Source organism: Martes martes (genome assembly GCF_963455335.1).
Source record: "Martes martes genome assembly, chromosome: 6".
NCBI lineage: Eukaryota > Metazoa > Chordata > Mammalia > Carnivora > Mustelidae > Martes > Martes martes.
This window is the reverse complement of record NC_137893.1, coordinates 22,572,347-22,594,825: the sequence shown is the minus strand read 5'-3', so window position 1 is coordinate 22,594,825 and position 22,479 is coordinate 22,572,347. Positions and strand designations below refer to the sequence as shown.

The 22,479-nt window shown below is 38.5% G+C and overlaps 1 protein-coding gene across 1 annotated transcript in view; it reads right to left on the bottom strand.

Moving 5' to 3' along the window:
- Window positions 1-22,479, bottom strand: part of AK9 (adenylate kinase 9) — a 120,798-nt gene that overhangs the window by 54,975 nt on the left and 43,344 nt on the right. Inside the window, exons 16-20 of the mRNA XM_080806437.1 lie at window positions 21,862-22,010; window positions 13,850-14,006; window positions 12,906-13,020; window positions 11,052-11,125; window positions 7,671-7,829 (exon numbers count right to left, since the gene is read on the bottom strand). Coding sequence (XP_080662563.1) covers window positions 7,671-7,829; window positions 11,052-11,125; window positions 12,906-13,020; window positions 13,850-14,006; window positions 21,862-22,010 — 654 coding nt within the window. The remainder of the gene's footprint in view (window positions 1-7,670; window positions 7,830-11,051; window positions 11,126-12,905; window positions 13,021-13,849; window positions 14,007-21,861; window positions 22,011-22,479) is intronic.

Here is a 22,479-nt window from a genome sequence, read left to right as displayed (position 1 = left end):
CCTCTCCTCTGGTAACCATTTGTTCTCTATAGCGAAGAGTCTGTCCTCTCTTTTTTCTCTCCTTTGTTCATTTGTTTTGTTTTTTAAATTCCACATATGTGTGAGATCATATGGTATTTGTCTTTTGACTGGTTTATTCTGTTTAGCATTATACCCTTTAGATCTAAATGGCAAAATTTCATTCTTTTTTTTTTTTGAATGGCTGAGTAATATTCCTGTGTGTGTGTGTGTGTGTGTGTGTGTGTGTGTGATTGTATCACATCTTCTTTATTCATTCATGTATCAGTGGACACGTGGCTGCTTCCATAACCTGATTATTGTAAATAATGCTGCAATAAACATAGGGGTGCATATGTCCTTTCAGATTAGTGTTTTTGTATTTTTTTGGTAAATACCAAGTAGTGTGATTACTGGATCCTAGCGTAGTTCTATTTTCAACTTTTTGAAGAAACTCCATAGTGTTTTCCACAGTGGCTGTACCGGTTTTTGCGTTCCCACCAACAGGGCAGGAGGGTTCCTTTTCCTCCACATCGTAGCCAACGCTTGTTGTCTCTTGTGTTGTTGATTTTAGTCATTCTGACTGGTGTGAGGTGGTATCTCATTGTGGTTTTGATTTGTATTTCCCTGAGGATGAGGGATGTTGAGCATCTTTTCATGTATCTTTTGGCCATCAGAGACTTTGGTGATTTTGATGCGGATCATTTACTGTATATACAGTAGTCCTCTCACCCACATTCTGCTTTCTGTGGTTTCAGTAAATTGCAGTCAGCCACAGTCCAGAAGCAGATGACAAGATGTCAGAAGGTCAACAGTAGCCTCACGGTCACGTCACCATGCATACATAACTCACCTCACTTCATCTCACCATGCTGGCGCTTTATCATCTCACAGTATCCCAAGACGGGTGAGTACAGTACAATAAGATATTCTGAGAGAAAGAGACTACATTCATATCTTGATTTTGGACTTCCAGCCTTCAGAACTGTGAGAGAATAAATTTTTGCTGTTTGAAGCCACTAAGTTTGTGGTAATTTGTTAATGGCAACCCTAGGAAGCTAACACATTCATCAACAGTCTCATTGAAACCACGCATTGGAGGGCAATGTGGAATTTAGTGAAAATTCAGCAAGGGAGCAATGAAGGGGACTTGCTGTCATCCATCCTGTAGCAGACCCTGTCGGTAACTCACTCTTCTTCTTCCTGGCAGAGCCGAGCTTTTGTTCTAGTGTTTACCCTTCCCCTCACGGCTGAGAGAGGGCGACCCCATCTCCAGCTCCAGGAATTTATCCTGATTGGTACAAGCCCAAAGCGTTGGTTCCTTTCTTTCTGGTATCAGGGGATGGAATGTGACTATTGACTTTGAGAATGCTGAGATTCAGTTTAGCCTTATCTGGGGGTAGGGATCCTGAGTTCTGGCCTTTCTAGAAGTTATGTAAGGCTGACTGCTAGCCAGTGATGAAGTTGCTGAAGCATCAACGACTTGCAGACACCTTGCTAGGCGCTTTACATAAAATGTTTCTATCCCTGTAAAAACAATGTTTGGTAACTATTCCTAACCCAGGTTAATGAAGAACTTGAGGTGCAGAACAAATGATGTAAGGTGTCATATAGCAGCCAAGGTGAAGTTTAAAAAGTGTTAACGAGGTCATATGGATTACCTTCACTTAGAGAAAGCTTCAAACTCCCTAAACCTCTGGCCTCCGTCTCGCTGTCCAATCTCATCTTCCCCTTCCCTCTTGCTCGCTATGCTCTGGTCACACTCAATTTCTTCGTTGCCCATCGAGTTATGCCCACCTCTGAGCCTTCGCAGTGGAAAGATCTTTGCACAGCTCCTTTTCAGTCTTTCTGCCTCACATATCATTTTCTCAGATGACACTCTTCCTTGGCCATAATGTTTACCCTTGCTTCTTCCTTCCAAATTACCCTGCTGGCCTCCAGCTTGTTCATTCATTCAACAAACATTTATTGAGCACCTACTAGATCCCAGGCTCTGCTTTAGTGTCTTCATATATTTTATCCATAGCACTTAACACTATCATAATTATTTTAGTTATTTATTTGTTTATTCTTATTCTTTACCATTGAATGACAACTCTTTGAAAAGGGACTTGAGGAGCACCTGGGTGGCTCAGTTGATGAAGTGTCTGCCTTCGGCTCAGGTCATGATCCTAGGGTCTTGGGATAGAGCCCCACATCTGGCTCCCTGCTCAGTGGGAAGTCCACTTCTCTTCCTCCCACTCCCCTGCTTGTATTCCCTCTCCGTCTCTCTCTCTCTGTCAAATAAATACATAAAATCTTAAAAAAAAAAAAAAAAGAAAGGGACCTTGACTATCTTGATCATTGATTGCTGAGTTTCTAGTACCTATGGCAGTGCCTGTTGCTTTGCCTGGCACTTAGAAAGAATTCAATAAATATTTGTTAAAGGAATGTATTTCCTAATGTTTATTAATAGCTGACTCTATTTTAGGACCATGAAGTGCTTAGAATAAAACATTGTGATAAGAGCCAATGGTTACTGGAAGCCCAACTTCTTGCAAGTTCCGTATAACTTGCCTATACTTAACTAGTACATAAATAACAAATTGGGAAAGATCAAAGTATTAACTAGCCTCTGAATGCATCTGGATGTAATGACCTTTTTTTTTTTAAGATTTTCTTTCTTTATTTGACAGAGAGACAACGAGAGAGGAAACACAAGCAAGGGGAGTGGGAGAGGAAGAAGCAGGCTTCCTGCCAAGCAGGGAGCCTGATGTGGGGCTCAATGTGGGGCTCGATGTGGGGCTCGATCCCAGGACCCTGGAATCATGACCTGAGTCGAAGGCGGCCACTTAGCTGACTGAGCCACCCAGGCGCCTCTGGATGTAATGACCTTTAAAGCACTGATTCTAAGCAATACATATGTCATTCCATTCTAAGAAGGCTAGAGGGACAACAGGTTTGAGATGAAGCTTCAGGTGTCCTATCTGAGTATTGACAGAGGCAATGATTACCTTGTGGCCCATGACAAAGGAAAAGATGTGTTCTCTAGCATGAGGCAGAAAAAACCTTTCTGGTTATGTATTAGTTTCCTGTGACTGTCAAAAAAATTGCCACAAACTTGGTGGTTTAAGCAAATAAATAAAACACTTAAAAAAGGGGGGCAGTGCCTGGGTGGCTCAGTGGGTTGGGCCTCTGCTTTTGGTTCAGGTCATGATTCCAGAGTCCTGGGATTGAGCCCCGCATCGGGCTCTCTGCTCAGTGTGGAGCCTGCTTCCCCCTCTCTCTGCCTGCCTCTCTGCCTACCTGTGATCTCTCTCTCTGTCAAATAAATAAATAAAATTTTTTAAAAAATAAATAAAACAAACGAATAGAAATCTATTCTCTCACAATTATGAAGGCCAGAAGTCAGAAATCAAGGTGTTGGGAGGGCTGTGCCCCCTCCGCCATGCGAGAGGAGAATCACTTCTTGCCTGTTCGGGCTTCTCTGGGCCTCTGTCATTTCCTAGCTTGAGGCTGCATCATGACAATGCCTACCTCCATCTTCACATGGCCTTCTGCTCTGAGGGCGAGTCTAAACTGCCTCTACTTCCCTTGTATACAGACACTTGTGACGGCATTTTGGGTCCATGTGGATAAGCCTGGATGATCTCCCCATCTCAAGATATTTAGTCACATCTACAAAGACCTTTCTTCCAAATGAGGTAACTTCTGCAGGTTCTAGAAATTAGGATGTAGACATTTCTTTGGCAGCCATCATTTGCTTACCATTGAGTACTCTGGATAAAATTTAAAAATTCCAAAAGTAATGGATTTATATTAGAACGTTTTTTTCTTTTTCTTTTTTTTTTCATGTGGTAAATTCATATACTGTAAAATTTACCATCTTAGCCATTTTAGGTACACAGTTCAGTGGTATCCAATACATCCATGCTGTGGTGCAACTGTCACCCCTTTTCAGCCCATAACTCTTTTCACCTGGTAAAACAGAAACTCTTTACTCATTAAATAATAACTCCCCATTCTTCCCACTCCCCTAAGCTCCTGGCAACTACTATTCTACTTTCTGATTTTATGATTTTGACTACTCTAAGTACTCCATATAAGTGGAATCATAGGGTCTTTGTCTTTTTGTGATTAGACAGGGCAGTTTTAAGTGAAAAAAAAAAAATTGCCCCCGTAAGTAATTTAGAAGAGAAGACTTTGGGTGTCTGGTTGTCTCAGATGGTTAGGTGTCTGCCTTTAGCTCAGGGCATGATCCCGGGGTCTTGGAATCAAGTCCCACCTCGGGCTCTTTCCTCAGCGGGGAGCCTGCCTCCCTCCTCCCCCTCTACTGCTCCCCCTGCTTGTGCTCTTTCTCTCTCAAATAAATAAATAAAACCTTTTTTAAAAAAAAAAAAGAAGAGAAGACTTTGTGGAAAAAGAGACCTTTGAATAGAAGAAGTAATCACTGGCTAAAGCAGATGCAAGACCTTTTGTGAAACATAATGTGGTTCAATGTGGTCAAAACAGATCATTTTACAGAAGCGAACCTGTCCTGGAGAAGCTCAGTCATGTCTACACTGACTAGCATTGGTCTAGGATTGACCCTAACTAGAGTAGGACACTGACTTTAAAAGATCCAGAGTAGGTTCTCTGGGGGAAATAATCAGATTAAAAGCAACAAAACTATATTGTTCCTTAGACCTGTTACATTAATAAATACTAATTGTGAGATATTGTGGATATTGGAACTATTGGGATGTGTTTGATGTGCCATGTTTAATGGATGTCAGTTTCTTTTATTTCTTTTAGTATTTTATGGCCTGTCTTCTTATAAAACATAGGTGGGTGGAAGAATTGTTGTCAGTCAAATTGATTAGGTATTGCAAAAAAACAATGAAGTTTCTGGTCACACCAGTCAGAATGGCTAAAATTAATAAGTCAGGAACCAATAGATGTTGGTGATGGTGAGGATGAGGAGAAAGGGGAACCCTCTTACCTGGTTGGTGGGAATGCAAGCTTGGCAGCCACTCTGGAAGACAGCATGGAGGTTCCTCAAAAAGTTAAAAAAAGAGCTACCCTATGACCCAGCGTGTACCTAAATACTTTAGGTATTTATCCAAAGGATGCAAACACAGTGATTTGAAAGGGCACCCCCATCCCAATGTTTATAGCAGCAATGTCCACAATAGCCAAACTATGGATGGAGCCCAGATGGCCTAGACAGATGAATGGATAAAGAAAATGTGGTATATGTATATACAATAGAATATGATTTAGCTATCAAAAAGAATGAAATCTTACCATATACAACAACATGGATGGAGCTAGAGGGTATTATGCTAAGTGAAATCAGTCAACCAGAGAAAGACAAATATCATATGATCTCTTTTATATGTGGAATTTAAGAAACAAAACAGATGAACATAGGAGAAGGGAGGAAAAAATAAAATAAGATAAAATCAGAGGGGGAGACAAACCATAAGAGACTCAAACTAGCGTCTGCCTTTGGCTCAGGTCATGATCCCAGGGTCCTGGGATCGAGCCCTGTTTGGGGCTCCCTGCTCAGTGGGAGGCCTGCTACTCCCTCTTCCACTCCTCCTGTTTCTGTTCTCTCACTTGCTGTGTCTCTTGCTGTCAAATAAATAAATAAAATCTTAAAAAAAAAAAAGAGAGACTCTTTTTTTTTTTTTTTTGAGAGAGACTCTTAACTATAGGAAACAAATTGAGGGTTGCTTGAGGTGAGGGGATGGGGTAACTGGATGATGGATATTAAGGAGAACACATGATGTAATGAGCACTAGGTGTGATATACAACTTATGAATCACTTAAATGTACCTCTGAAACTAATAATACACTATATGCTAATTGATTGATTTTAAATTAAAAAAAAAAAACAACAAAGAAACAAAAAAAAACAATGAAGTTTCTAGGTAGGAGCTCAAGTCAACAGAGTTGTGGGACTCCTAAAAGGCAATTGTGTGTTTCATCCTGCTAACTCCTCTGTCTGGCACAAGGTATCTGATTTTATACTTATTGTCCCATAAAGCTAATGCTAATCTTGTAGTAAAAATGATGTGTGTTGAACTTGAGATTTCTCACTGTAATTACAAGTTTTGGTTACAAGTTCTGGTCCTTGTACAGCTAACAGCAGTTTCCCAGCCCTTAACTGCTCTAGACTGGCATCCAGCTGCAGGTATCTGAAGACCTCTAGTTTGCAGGATTAGTTTCTAATCCAGTAGTAATCGTGCTTGAAAGTACTTTTGTGCCTCATTGCCACCACAGCGGGGTCTCCCATCTTGCTGCTTTAAGATCCTCTCTGGTCCTGAGAGTGACTTTTATTGCCCATAGACTACTTCTTGCCCTGTACTAGTCCACCGAACTGGACCCCTGCGGTAGGGCTGGCTTAATGAGTGTGGGACCTGTGCACTTGCACAAGGTCTTTTGCTTAGAATGGTCTCACACTTAGACTAATGCTCTTCCCTGTCATTTTAATTTTTAGTAATTTTACCTTTGAACTGTTTCGAAAGCAAAATCCAGAGGGGCTCCAATGGGACAAAAGAGAGGGCATGTGAGCAGAAATAGGCACAGTATGTGTTTGCCATCCCTTGCCCTCACGTTCTCATGAACATTCCTGATGCCCTGACATTACCCTAGAATTCCAGGAGACCACATGTGAGGGATTGTGACCCACTGGTGGGGGCAGGGGAGGATGCTGGCAGCCCTGAGATAACACACTTTCCCTTCAAACTAGAATTTGCTCCAGATGCTGAAAGAAGGTGATAATATTCAGAGACATGAATAACCAAGGAACCTTTCTTACTCATGTTACTTTCCTGTATTAGCGAAACACTTAGGCTGAAAAGGATGACACAGAAGGAAAGGAAAAGATAGGGCAATCCAGAGTTCCCTATCTTGCAGTCTTTCCTTAACCATTAGGAAGCTAAAGTTAGAGAGTGTGCTAGAACTTACGTGCATATTAAGAAGTGAAGTTAAAAGCTCAGCTAGTTTTGCGCATGAAGCTGAATGTACAATGAAATGCATGTAAGGGGAGTCTGGGTGTTGGGCTCTGCTTAAGAACTAAGCATGGAGCCTGCTTAAAATTCTCTCTCCTTCCTCTGCCCCTCCCTCCACTGCTCCTGCTCTCCCTCCCGCACCCCCCCCCCAAAAAAGAATGAAAGGCAATGTATGTCCAAGCTGCAAAATACAAATTGTATAATTATGGTGATTCGGCACATGAGTTAAAAGCTCTCATATTTGCATTTTAAAATAGCATTGTATAGCATAAAGACAAACAGTAAAATTCATGCCAGTGAATAAAATTTAAAATTTTTGTCTACTTAGAATAAGATTAATTAGCAGATAAAAAGCACCATGACAAACTGAGAGAGGCCATGGAAGAAAAGAAGAAGCTTTATATTTTAGTATGTTTAAAAGCACTTTTTCCTGCTTTTTGAACCATGTGACTCACAGATTACATGGCTGGCCCTGGAGCTGAGTGCCAGTACCAGGGCAGAGATCTGGCTTTCCTACCACACTACAAACCATCTGATTTGGAATAAATGGCTGCTCTCTGGGAGCTCCCGTCACCATTCTTCACCTGCTGCCATTTTGTTAACATAGAAAAGACAAATACACACATGTGCGCACACACAGACACACCCAATAGACTGGAGTGGAAGGAGGGACACGGCCCTCAACAGAGTCTAACCTGATTCAGGTTCTGTTTCAGGGACCTCAGGTGCCTCAGACTCCTCAGGTAAGGATCCCTTGGTGTCCTCGGCTATCTCCAAGGCCTCAGAACCTTCCTGAACGTCAGGCTCCTCAATTTCAATCTCCTCGTCAGCCTCCAGTTCAGCCTCTTCTACTTCTAGAAAAAAAATGAGGAGAAATAAATTATTATTTGGTTTAGGTCAACAAATATTTAATCGGGTGCTAGATATTCTGATCAGTGCTGAGACCAAAACAAAGAATAAGGAATGGCCCTGCCCTCCTGGAGCATGGGGTTTGATGGGACAGACAGATATTTTGTCTGCATATTTCATCTATCCAAATGTAGCCACAGTGTGCAGTACATGTGCTCAGAGTCCTATGGGAATAGCAGCTTAAGGGTTTTAACAGAAACTGGAAACAGCCCCAAAGTCCATTCAATAAGAATATGGATAGAACAACACTGTCTGATATGGAGCCATTGAAATGAAGCTAATCCAAATTGAGATGTGCTGAAAGTATGAAAACACAATGGATTTCAAAGACTTAGTTAGAAAAACCAAACGTGAAATATATTCAGTACTTTTTGTACTGATTGTTAAAATAATATTTTGGATATAGTATATTAAATAAATATAATTTAAAAAAATAAATATAATTAATTTCACCTGTTTCTTTTTGCTTTTTAGGCAGCTGCTAGAAAATTTACAGTTATGTATGTGGCTTGCATTGTATTTCCATTTGGCAGCATGAGGCTAGATTTAATGTATAATGATGGATTTCTTATACCTAATTACAAATAATGGAACAATAATAGATCAGTATGTCAAATGTAAATTTTAAAAGCACAATACCAAGCTTTATGTAGTTGCATGGAAGTCTTTCGGGAAGAAGATGGGGTGAATCGTGTCAAAAAACCTATCTCCACTATTCCTTTTAATATATTCATGAAATTGAAGAACAAGATATTTCTATGCAGACGATATGAAAAAAAAAATGAGCTTGTTTTCTGGACTCCTGTGGAAATTTCTCCCCCCAGTGAGTACCTTCCAGGACTATCAGGTATGATTGCCTTTGGCATCCGAATTTTGATCTGAATCTGCATGATTAAAACACCCAGAGCAAAGCAACCTAGTGTTCTTGGCATGCCTGGGTGGGGCAGTCTGTTAAGCCTCTCAGGTCATGATCCCAGGTCCTGGGATGGAGCCCCTGTTGGGCTACCTGCTCAGTGGGGAGGCTGCTTCCCCCCCTCCCTCTGCCCCTCCTCCCCCACCCCCCACCCCCTACCCCCGTGGTGTCTCTCTCTCTCTCTCTCTTTCTCTTAAATAAATAAATAATAATAATTCTTTTTTTTTTTTAAAAGATATTTATTTATTTATTTGACAGAGAAAGACACAGCAAGAGAGGGAACACAAGCAGGGGGAGTGGGAGAGGGAGAGGCAGGCTTCCCACTGAGCAGGGAGTCCAGATGCAGGGCTTGATCCCAGGACCCTGGGATCATGACCCGAGTGGAAGGCAGTCACTTAACAACTGAGCCCCCCAGGCCACCCCTATAATAATGAAAGATTCTTATAAAAGAAAAAAAAAAAAAAGAAGAAAGGCAAAACATACCTTAAAAAAAAAGAAAAATGTTCTGGGTCTACATCAGGACTACAGTACATGTAGCTTCTAAGTATGTGACTTAAACTGTGGTGACTCTCTTGTGTCATATAGAGGAATGATGGTGATACACACAAGGAGGAAGTAGCATTTGCTGAATACTACTAGGGTTTGGAATGAACTTATGTTCTGTACAGCAAAAACTCACAATGTATCTCTCGTAGTAAAAAAAAAAAAAACTTCCAATATGCATACATGTAAATTATTTATTTTTAATTCTTATCCATATTAGGTACTTTATGTAACATACAAATAAACAGAGTTTCTATAATGATGCAGAGAGGTGTAAAAAGTTCTAATATTCTTCAAGAATTCTAATGGATAATCTATATGCCAGAAAAGTCACAGATGGCCTGAAAAGTGTTCTAAGACCCTTACACTACCTGTGATTTTTACTAAGTATGTGTTATATTTGTTATCTATTGCTTCATAATAAATTACTCCAAAATTTAGTGATTAAAGCAACAGTAATCACATATCATCCTTGCAGTTTCTGGGGTCAGGAATTTGGGAGTAGCTTAATTGGTGCTTCTGGCTCTGGGTCTCTCCTGAAGTCAAATGAAGATGTCAGTCAGGGTTGCAATCCCTGAAGGCTTGCTTGGGGCTGGAGGACTGACTTGCCAGCTGGCCACTCAAAGCCTGAACTGAACTTCTCAGGGAGCAGAGATAAGCCCAGTATTAAGTCCCGACCCACAGAAACGTGTACAGAATAAAAACGGTAGTTGTTTTACAGTTTTGGGGTGGCTTGTTGTCAACAAAGGAAAACTGAAGTACTTTTCACTCTTTTGAGTCATGGACCATTTTGGCAGTATGGTAAACTTATGGACACTCCTTAGAATAATGCTTTCAATCCCATAAAATAAAATACATAAGAAACCAATTATATTGAAACATAGTTATGAAGATATCAAAATAAATTTTGTGCTGTAGGAAATTTGTGCATCTTTACTAATGCATTACATAATAAGAACTAGCAGCTGGTCTAATCACCATCATTTTGGAATCATGATTAAGCATACACAGGATATATAGAGCTATAACGTGATATGAAAATATCTTAGTTTCTATTGGTAAGAAAATCAAGATGCTACTTATATTATTATGGTTTGTTGTCTATATTAATTATTAAGTGAAGGAAATACTAAATTCCAGGTAAAGGTTAGTGAAAATAAAGTTGTAATTATTTTCCCATTCAAGTTCACAGACCTCTGTATTTTATCTGTGAACTCCAGGTTAAGAACTTTGATCTTAAAAGAAACTGTTGGAGTAAGTTCTTTTATAATGTAGATCAAAGTTTAAGTTCAAAGACGATGGGTATAGCAGGAGATGCTGTTTTCTCAACTCCTGCAGGATCCTTATACTAGAAGTAATTCCAACATCCATGTGTCCTATGTGACACGGGAAGCCATTTTAAGACATGCTGCATAAGCTGTCTATTGTGGACCCCAAGAAGGAGCAAGTGCAGGTATCTGTGTCAGAGCTCTTTTCCTATGACTCCATTACTCTAGTGACCACACAATTTATTATCCAAATTGGAACACTGAGAATGAAAGTGGGTCAAACAAATATTTCAGTACCATAGGCATAGCATAGACCTAGACTCTCATGGGCAAACTGGGAAGTGTGGTCATGTTCTCCGTAATTCGCTTGAAATACTGCAGTTGCCTGCAGTAACGGTACCAAATTAAATGACACATTATTAATGATGTAAATCTGTGTTTGCCTTTTGATTTCTCGCTCATATCTTCCAATAGCCTTTGGTCTTCTTCTATTCTCAATGCTTCTTCAGTGGCTTTTCTGAAACGAAAATGTCCAAAATTTAATCATCTTTGGAAATTCAGATATTTTACAACATTCTAGGGTTTAAGGCTTATAGTGGTTAAAAATTGAGTAAATTTTGTATAATGTTCATTATACTCTTTAACTTTACAATGTAAATGTTTAATTTGCTCATATTAAAGCCACTTAATTTCAGGGTTTTCTTTTTTTTCCCTTTTTTTTTGGTTAAGAAAAGTTGCAATGTTATACTTGAAAAATTTTTGGCTATTAATTAAGAAATGTTAAAATTCATTAAAGATTGTCTAAGCTGAAAAGGTAAATGGGAGAAGTTGTACCATTTTCCCTTCTGAATAAGTCAGAAATGTTCACAAAAAAAGTTAAGTGACAAAAAAGTATAATACAAGGCTATGTATAATACAATTTTAATTTTGTACTTGAAGTTTATATAAATGATGATCAAAAGCCCAGAAGGATAAACTGTTAATAGTAATTATCTTTGGATACTGGCATTATGAGAGTTTTTACTTCTATTATTTTTTACATTAAAAATTTTTCTATATTGAATAAACAGATGATTATCTTTGTAATCAGATAAATTATTTCCTAATTTCTTTTCTTTTCAACACAGTAATAATGAAATTTGAAAAGACATGAGATATGAAAACTTAATTGTCTAGATCCCTCTAGACAATTGTTTTTCAATAGGGTTTGTTTTTCAATAGGGTTGTTTTTCAATAGGGTTGCAGCACTAAGCCTGCCTTAATGGTGAAGATAGACAGGTATAAGGAAAGCTAGTAAAGTGATGGAGAAAGGTAATATTTATGAAAAATTAAGATGTGTATACCTTTGACCTAGAAATTCTATATCTAGGAATTTAGCTCTCAGGAATCAGCATACTACTACACAAAGAAACATGTATATGAATGTTGATTGCCTCTTTTAAAAATAATATAAAAAAACTGTATCAAGTATTCACCAATAGGGGATGAGTTAAGCAGAGCCCATTCGTATCAGCTGCCCACTCTGGGGCAGTTTTCCTGACTATTTTATAGGTCTGTCATTCTCCATATTCAGTGTTCTTGGCATCCTTTCCCCATCCTGTGAAAATCTAGTTCTTTCTATCCTCTTCAAAGGACATCACTACACTTCCTACAGGAGATATGTCAGGAAAACAGTAACAAAGCCATTCTTTCTTTTCTTTTAAGATTTTATTTTAGAGAGACAGAGTGTGAGCAGGGGTAGGGTCAGAGGGAAAAGCCTGTAAGAGAATTTCAGAGAATTCCTGCTGAGTGCAGAGCCAAGGCAGACTTGATGACTGGGGTAAGGGGTTGAGGTGGGATGGAGGGGGCCTCTCACAGCCCTGAGATCATGACCTGAGCCAAAATGGAAGCTTAACTGACTGAGCCACCCAGGTGCCCCTTTCATTTACTTATTATTGTATTATTTCTTCAATTTGTGGATACTGGTCAGCAAAATTATTAAAGTAACAGATAAATATGGTAAAAAAAAATCTTAGCTGTGCTTTTTTTTTTTTTTTTTTTTTTACAGTGTCTTTTGAGAGTAGACATTTGCTCTAGAATAGTTTGATTTGGGGCCATGAAAATATCCACAACTCAGTACTTCAGACACTGAAAATATTTGTAAACTCACTCTTTTTCTTAGACTTCATTAGAATTGGATCTACTTAGTAGACCACTGTTTTGATACTAAAGACATTTCATAAATGTAACTTGTAAGTAGATATTTAATAGTTATAAAAGATTCATTAACTTGTTTTATGATTCTGGGCATGTTTTACCTTGCTGCTTCTTCCTCTTTTTTTTTCTTTTGTAGATCATCTAATAATCTTTCTAAAATCTTAGAGTCAACTTCAGTCTTATTCTCTAAATACAGTCTATTAAGTAAATATTTCCCTGAAATACAGATAAAGAGAATAACATTAATTTTGAAGCTCTATAAAATATAGTGAGAAACTTTGGAAATTAATGACAAAATATTGTTCCTGCCTATATCCAAATATATTTCCCTTTAAGCATTTATTTAAATAGAGTCCAGGTTCTTTAAAATATCAAGACTGTCTGAAATCCTTTCTAAAATGTGAACATCAGCATGGTAAAAATAACTAAAACATGAAAAGAGGTGGTGTATCATATTTTCCCCTTGGAAACTCTTCTTTTCAAATATATTTCCTTAAAAGGCAAGATGACAGAATATTCTTGCCTCCTATGTCAAAGATTATTTGACGATATAGGTCTGGGTGTATTTTCTAGGCGCTCTACTTTATACTATTGGCCTAGGTATCTGTTTTTATGCCAGCATCATACTGTTTTAATTATTATAGCTTTTTTCAAAGTGACAGAATAATTAAAATTTAGTTTTGCTATCTTTATGTATTTAATATTTCCCATTGGAGGTGTATAAGGACTAATATACAGACTTTACTCTCAGCCTTACATATTTTTCATTTAGAAGTTAGAGTGCTGAGAATGGGGTGTTAAAGTCCCAGCTCCAAAGTAGAATCATAAGGGCCTGAGGGAACATCCAGTGACCCAGCACGCCATTCCTGGCCATCTACACGGTGAGAGGCTGCCTCATTTTGTGTACCTCTAGATTGTGAAGGGATTGTTGGGGTGGTATTTGTACCATGGGAGAGTGAAGAGTTTTCTATTTTGTATTTTAAGTAAACATACTATCAGCAATAAAAACTTCACTTTCGGATTCACATGATAAATATTTACCAACCATTGTTTTCTGTATCTGATAAACAGATTACTAAATCAGGTATAATTCCTTTCTCGACTAAGACTATCCACAGTTCTTTTATAACGGGGCAGTTGTCCAGTATCCATCCTCCAAACTTTGGGGCACCAGAAAACCTATTCGTGTTTTCTTCAGCTACCTGTGAAAAATGACACACTGATGTTACCACGATAGCCAGAGAAGTCAAGGATACTACTTTTTTTTTTTTTTTAAGATTTTATTTATTTATTTATTTGACAGACGGAGATCACAAGTAGGCAGAGAAGCAGGCAGAGAGAGAGGAGGAAGCAGGCTCCCTGCTGAGCAGAGAGCCTGATGCAGGGCTTGATCCTAGGACCCTGGGATCATGACCTGAGCTGAAGGCAGAGGCTTTAACCCACGGAGCCACCCAGGCACCCCAAGGATACTACTTTGATATATCGTTTTTGCAATTATCTTTTGAATTAACAATTCAAATTGAATTGAATTACCAATTATCTTTTGAATTCTTCGGACTCAAAAGAAAAAAAAAGAGTCATTTAATTTTTAAAAAGACACTTAATTTTAAAGCAATAAAGCTATCTAAGTTTTAAAAATGAAGAATGGGAAGCAAAGCCTTTATTAAATAAATGAACAGTATATTTTTGTTATCTGTTATTCTGTATAGAATTCAGATACTGATTTAGGAGGTCTTGGGCCCAGGAGTATGCATTTGGAACATGATCCAAGGTGGCGGTGGTCCGTGGACCACTCTTTGAGTAGCAAGGGCCCAGTCCAGCTTGCCTGTTTTAGTGACAACACTCTTCACCTCCCTTTTGCTTTCCATCCCTCAGTGTGAGAGCTGAGAAGGTACTGATATGGTTACTAAAAAATAGGAAGGAATCGGGTCAAAACAGACCTTGCAGGTGCTTAGGGAGTTCTGCTAAACTCTGCTCCCATCCCCCCTTGGGCCGTGCAGTAGCTAGGGCTTCAGTGCAAGTATGGAAATTGGTAATATGGACCTGGGAATATACCAGCTCTGAGAAGTTCAAGTTTGTGTGTCATCAGGTAATCACATGATATTTGAAGCCAGAGGGGAAGAGATGTCACGAGGATGGGTATAACTCACTGGCCTCTGCAGAACTTAAGATTCTCTACTTTATGAATTTCCATCTGAATGAAGAGTCTTTTTTTTTAAATTCTTTTAACTTTGAACTCTTTAAATTCAATTAGTTAACATAAAGTGCATTATTAGTTTCAGATTGAAGAGTCTTTTAAAAAAATTTTTAAGCACTTTGAAATGTTTAAGAGAATTAAGGGGAAAAAGAAAAAGCTATAAAAAAGAAATATAAATGAAATAAGTCAGAGAAAGACAAATACTGTATAATCTCACTTATATGTAGAATCTAAAAAAACTGAACTCATAGAAACAGAACAGACTGGTGGTTGCCAGAGGCAGGGGTGGGGGTGGGGAGAATGGGTGGAGGTGGGCAAAAGGTACAAATTTTTAGTTAGAAGATAAATAGGAAAAAAAAAAAAAAAAAAAAAAAAAGAAGATAAATAGGTCCCTGGGGCATAATATTCAGCATGGTTTGACTATAGCTAACAATACTACATTGTATATTTGGAAGTTACTAAGAGAGTAGATCTTAGAAATTCCAATCACACATACACAAAAATAAGTATGTGAAGTGATGGGTGTTAACTAAAATTATTGTGTTAAACATTTCACAATATATACACATATAATTATGTTATACACCTTAAACTAATATAATGTTATATGTCAAATACAACTCAATAAAACTGAAAAAAGGAAATATAAATGGTTAATGAAAATTTTACCGTCCAGTTTCAAAGATATGAAAATAAAAGCAACATGGGGAGATAATTTATGATTTCGCCATCTCGTTCAAATTTTTTTTGAAAAAAATTAATGCCTTCATAGTATTTCATCAAATGAATAGTTCTTAATCTGTTTAATCATTCTCACTGGTAAATATTTACCTAATTTATAATTTTAATATAACACTGTGACAAACATCTGTATATGCAAATCTATGCCTAAATGTTATGTTTTTAGGTTAGATTCCTAGAAGATGTGTTTTTAGGCTCATAAAGGAATGAACATTTTAAAGGTCTTTCACACACATTGCCACATTGCTTCCAAAACATCTGTATCAATTTTCACTTCTCCTATGTGACTATCTCATTATAGCCTTCCTGGTATGGATTGTTATATGTTTTTAAAAAATCTTTGGCAATTTGACAGGTAAGAACTTATATCCCACTGTTTTAAGTTTCATATTTTTCTTGGAATTTGAACATTAACAATTTCAATTAATCATTTGCATTTCTTCTTTGATGAAACAATCCATCTATATCTTTTTCCTGCTTTTATATTAGGGTATTCCATTTTTCTTGATTTGTAAGAAATCCTTGTATAAGGAATTGTTAGGTCATATTTATTATAAATACTTTTTGACCTTTGTCCTAAAATTATTATTTTCATGTTCGTTTGTATGTTTTTATAGAGAGAATCATTATTAAGTAGCCTCTCTACTAAACTTTTGCTTTAAGAGTTTTCCCACTGTGCTTGTGCAGTCCAAACGTGGAAGTTGTCTTTTTGACTTTATCTCAAGTGACTCAGGCGGAAGGAAGAAGTGAAACACTATGGGCACATCCACTGCCTCAGGGAGCGAGGTCGCTGACTCCGGGTGGGGGGCAGATGCACAAGGCACTCAGGCCTGGACATTTCAATGCTGAAGAGAGGAAAGTTTTGGGAGGTGAGGATTGGGTGCCTGAGGATACAGGTTTTGGAAGTAGCAGCAAAACAACTTCAGTGCAGGAATCTATTGAGAAAGTTTCCCCAGTTGAGATCACTGTGAAGAGAAGGGGGAACCTTCCTTAAGATTTCACATCTGAAAGAATTTCAGAGTGTATGGCCCAGCAGAGGAGTGGAAGGATTCTGAGCCTTGTGGGACAAGTGGTAGGGAGGGGGCCCCAGGGCAGCCTTTGTGCATGGTCTGTGTCTGGCCCCACTGTCACCAGAGCCATGGAAGTGGGTTCTCAGATGAAAATAAAGTGGCATTTTCTTCGGACATCCCCAGGGGAGGGATGAGTGGGAGAAAATAATATTTAGAAAAATAGTAGAAATATTCATGCATTATTCATCCTTTTATCGTTTTGTGACTTTTAACTTAATAAAAATATCCCCCCTGCATTTAAACATGCTATTCCTGAATTCCCTTATTCTATGCTATTCTGTGATTACTTTTAATTTTACCATTTGTGAATACATAAATAAAGATATACATATATGTGTGTACGTATATAGACACGGACGTATGTTTATCACTTGTACATCCAAGTATTTATCGCTGTGAAATGTATCTAGACAGAGAGGGACTGAGAGAAGAGACTGGGAGAATCATGACACAGCCTGGGAGTGCATGACACAGAGACATGGGAGGCACAGAAAAACCCAATTACCATGTGAAGAACACAGATACAAGGGCAGATATGGAGAGGCTCTAGAGAAAAACCATGTCATGAGGGAAGCAGAGCAAAAAATGACGTATCACACTGGGAAGGCTGCAGTGACTAGAGAAATAGGCTGTGGTCACTACGCGCCGCTGGATAGCTCGTGGGCTAGAAAACATACTCGGGCAGGTTTGACACAAAAGCCTCACTTTCCTTGATGTTGTCCCCTTGACATTTTTCTGTGAGGTACGGGGCAAATACATTTGGCATATGTCTATGTAAGAGCTTCAGTTAACACAACTGTGCAGAGCAATAGAAGCAGAAAGAAGTTCCCTGTGTCCCCCCTCCCCCACCTCTGCTTCTATTGTGTGCTCTGTAACTTGTCAGGGCAGGAACCAGGTCAAAGTGCAAATTTGAGTGTGGGAAAAATTTCTGTGCATTCTCCACTGCAAGGGAGTGACTCTTCTTTCTCTTTGGTAGAAATGACACCTATCATTATTTCTGTATTTTTAAGGTTTCAAAATATTGTTAAACTGCAATTCTAAAAAATGCTAAAAGGAGCTAATACACAGATGTGTTTCAGAATCTTTCTTTTTTTTTTTTTTAAAGATTTTATTTATTTATTTGACAGACAGAGATCACAAGTAGGCAGAGAGGCAGGCAGAGAGAGAGGAGGAAGCAGGCTCCCTGCTGAGCAGAGAGCCCGATGCAGGGCTCGATCCCAGGACCCTGGGATCATGAACTGAGTCGAAGGCAGAGGCTTTAACCCGCTGAACCACTCAGGTGCCCCCAGAATCTTTCTTAACCCATGACTCCAGGGAGCCATGCCTAACTGTCCAGTTTGCAAATGAAATAAAACCTATTCACTTTTCCTGGACAGGATCATACATTATGCCTAAATGCATTATTCATACCTGTTCTGCACGTAGGCTATGACCTTCAGATCAGAATATGAAATTTAATGGGAGGTACAATAGAAAAACAGGATAAAAATGATTACTGAGACAACAATTGAAAAATAAAATAGGACCACAACAGTATCTAAAATAGCATCAAAATACATCAAATACCTAAAAATAAACCTAATGAGGGATACTGAAGACTTCTACACTGAAAACTACAAAACAATGCTGGGAGAAATTAAAGACCGAGATAAAGTAAGGCTATTCTTCTTTTTTAAAGATTTTATTTATTCATTTGAGAGACAGTGACAAAGAGAGTACAAGCAAGGGGAGAGGCAGAGGGAGAGGGAGAAGCAGACTCCTGGCTGAGCTGGGAGTTGGACATGGGGCTTGATCCCAGGACCTGGAGATCGTGACCTGAGCCGAAGGCAGACCTTAAACCATCTGAGTCACCCAGGCTCCAAAGTAAGGTTATTCTATGTTCATGGATTAGAAGACCCAATATTGTGAAGATGGTAGTTCTCATCAAATTTATTTACAGATTCATTGCAACCCAATCAAAACCCCAGCAAGTGTGTGTGTGTGTGTGTGTGTAGTGAAAGTTGATTCTAAAATTTATGTGGAAGTAAAAAGGATCTATAATAGTCAAGATACCCTTGAAAAAGTAAGGAGAACGAAACAACTTATTACACAGGGAAGGATGCAGTGACAGGAGAAACAAGCTGTTAAAGGAGTCCTCTTTCCAGATTTCAAGATTTATTACAAAGCTACAGCAGTTAATATGTGTGGTATTGGAATGCAGATAGACAAATAGGTCCATGGAACAGAATGGAGTGTCCAGAAATAGACCACACAGATAAGGCCACTTGATTTATGATAGTGAGGAAATTTGGTCTTTACAATAAATGGTGCTGGAACATAACTGGATATCCATATTAGAAAAAAATTAATCATGATCATCATGTTGTGGTTTTTAAAAAAAACCATGTAAAATATGTACGTATGTATGTATTATAATTGTTATTGAAGTATAGTTGACATAAAATATTATAAGAGTTTCAGGTGTACAACATAGTTGTTCTACAATTAAATACATTACAAAATTCTCACCATGATAAATGTAGTTACCATCTGTCACCATACAAAGTCATTATATTATTGAGTACATTCCTTATGCTGTACTTTTCATCCCCTTGACTTCTTTCATAACTGGAAGTTTATACTTCATCCCCTTCCTCATGTTGTGGTTTTAATTTGTATTTTTCTGATAACTAATGGTGTTGAGTACATTTTCACATGCTTACTGGCCATTTGGATATATTTTTTGCATACATGAAATTAATTCAAAATGAACCTTAGATCTAACTATGAAAGGCAAAGCAAAATTTACAGAAGAAAACCTAATAATATATATATCCTCCTGACCTGGACAGCCAAAGATTTCTTTTTTTTTTTTTTTTTTAAGATTTTATTTATTTATTTGACAGAGATCACAAGTAGGCAGAGAGGCAGGCCGAGAGAAAGGGGGAAGCAGGCTCCCTGCCCAGCAGAGAGCCAGACGCAGGACTCGATCCCATGACCCTGGGATCATGACCCGAGCCGAAGGCAGAGGCTTTAACCCACTGAGCCACCCAGGCACCCCCAGCCAAAGATTTCTGAAACAGGAAGCACTAACTATGAAAGAAAAATTAATCAGTTGGACTTCATTAAAATTAACTCTTATTATTCAGAATAGAAGATATTTGTAAAGGTAGTTGCAATACATCTAGGACTCATATTCAGAACACATAAAGAACTGCAAATGAAAACAAAGATAAATTATTAAAAATGAGCAAATGACATAAAGGAGTAGATCTCTTTATCTGGCTACTTTTTTTTTTTTTTAAAGGATGTTATTTATTTATTTATTTATTTTTAGAGCAGTTTTAGTTTCAACCTAGCTACTTTTTAAAAATAGTCTGACTACTCACAGAGACCATCAAAACTGATGAAAGGTCAAAAGGTCTCCTGTACAGGTCTCTGTTCTCTTGAGAAAGATGATCTGATGAGATATTTGATGTTAAAATGTCATGTGATTTAGAGTCCTCCGCAATCCCAGAGTGGCAGCTTGTCCTCTAATGACACTGTATACATTCCTGTATCAGAGGAGTTTTAGTACTCCTTGTAGATGTGTATCCTCCAGAATAAATTCTGAAGAGAATGGTGGAAATCTTCAGTGAAGGGCAAGGATGGGACTTCCACAGTGCTATAGACGTCCCTCACTTGCCTGTCTCTCCTCTGGGACACTTTGTCTCACTTTCCATGCAGAGCTGAGAACCCTAACGGTAGGTGGAATTCCTACACCTTGTACATATCTAATTACTGCAAATTTCATGATAACTCAAATACTGGATTATATATCAGCCTTCTGCACCTGCCTGATGGCTCCTTAAAGAGCTATGTTTAATTCATCTTCATAGCCCTAGAATCTTCATAGCCCTAGCACATGACAGGGCAAATAGTAGGTTCTCAGAATGTTTCTGAAGGAAACAACTAGCAACAGAACAACCTGAAGGAATGCAGAAGAAGTTGAAATATCTCTATGGGAAGCTCAGAGGGGGACAGCAACTCACCTTGGGTACAGCCTCGGGCTCAAGGAGCCAACCCAATGTGTTACAGAGTGGTTTTATACTCTCATAGAATATTTTTTTCTTCTCAATTTATTTTATTTTTAAAAGATTTTTATTTTTATTATTTATTTGACAGACAGAGATTACAAGTGGGCAGAGAGGCAAGGGGGGTTGGGTGGGGGGGAAGAAGGCTCCCTGCTGAGCAGAGAGCCCGATGTGGGGCTCGATCCCAGGACCCTGAGATCATGACCTGAGCCGAAGGCAGAGGCTTAACCTACTGAGACATCCAGGTGTCCCTCCTCTCAAATAATTTTAAATGACATAATTCTCAAATTACAGAAAAATACCAAAGAAGTTCATTGAGAGTCCAAAACAGACTTGTTGTCTTTGACTTTTGCCCTGAATGCTTACTCAAGGTCTTTGTACAAAATAGACCCGTATGGATATCTTGGTGGTTTTTTTTTTTTTTTTTTTAAGATTTTATCTATTTATTTGACAGAGATCACAAGTAGGCAGAGAGACAGGCAGAGAGAAAGGGGGAAGCAGGCTCCCCGCTGAGCAGAGAGCCGATGCGGGCCTCGATCCCAGGACCCTGGGATCATGACCTGAGCCGAAAGCAGAGGCTTTAACCCACTGAGCCACCTAGGCGCCCAGATATCTTGTTCTTTATAAACCAAAGATAAACCTTCTGATTTGTCAGTGGTAGGACATAGCATCTGAGGCTTTATTTTCCCCTTAGATTGGACAATCACTTGTGTGTCCATCCATTTCCCCTATGAATGCATGTTCAAGGTGGTAAGAAGAAATAAGTTAGTTATAGAGTGAAATTTGTCTCTGTTTACAACTAATTAGCTCATAGAAGAAATATCTAACTTTGGTACATGCTTCACAGGCACCATATTTTAATGAACTGAACTGAACTCAATTAAAGAAAATAAAAGTTAATGAAGGATTAATGTCAAAGCTATGAAATTATATTGCATAATGGTTTGGATGTTAAGAACTACCAAAGAGCATACGCATTTGGGTCTGGACTTCTTACCTCTTTGATGATTTCCTCTAAGATTTCAGCATGCTTTTCATATGGCTGTTCAAAGTTCATGTCCTTTGTCATTTTCACAGTCTCCTCTATCATAGAAAGAACCTCTGGATGCTCTGCAGTTACGTCTTCTATTGAGTCTTCTAATGTGTCTAAAGCAAAATAACCTAATGCCATTAATTATTTTAGTGGACAATGTTACTTGCAATAGATCATGATTGTTAATACTTGATCCAAGAAAGTACGATTTTTGTGTTACTGCAGTACATGCTCCAAGAAGGGGGAAACAGACTGGGGAGGAAACATGAAGTCAGGAAATATAAAACATCAGAAGGTCAGAATGAAAGTGAGTGAGGTAAGAAGTCATGTCCAGCAGGAGCCAAAACCCAGGAAGCCAGGTAGAAGAGGGAGGGAGCAAAGGATTCCTGGGTCAAGCTAAATCATGAGCATCGAGGGAATGAATCAGAAAACAAGATGAATACTTCCAGTCACAAGCATGGGACCACGTGCAACAGTGAGAGGAAAAGAGGTAGGCAAGTTGGCCAGGATGGAAGAGAGGATGGCACAGGCAGGGTTTTCAAGTGTTCTACTTCATTCTGACCCTCATTTCAAGCTGAATGA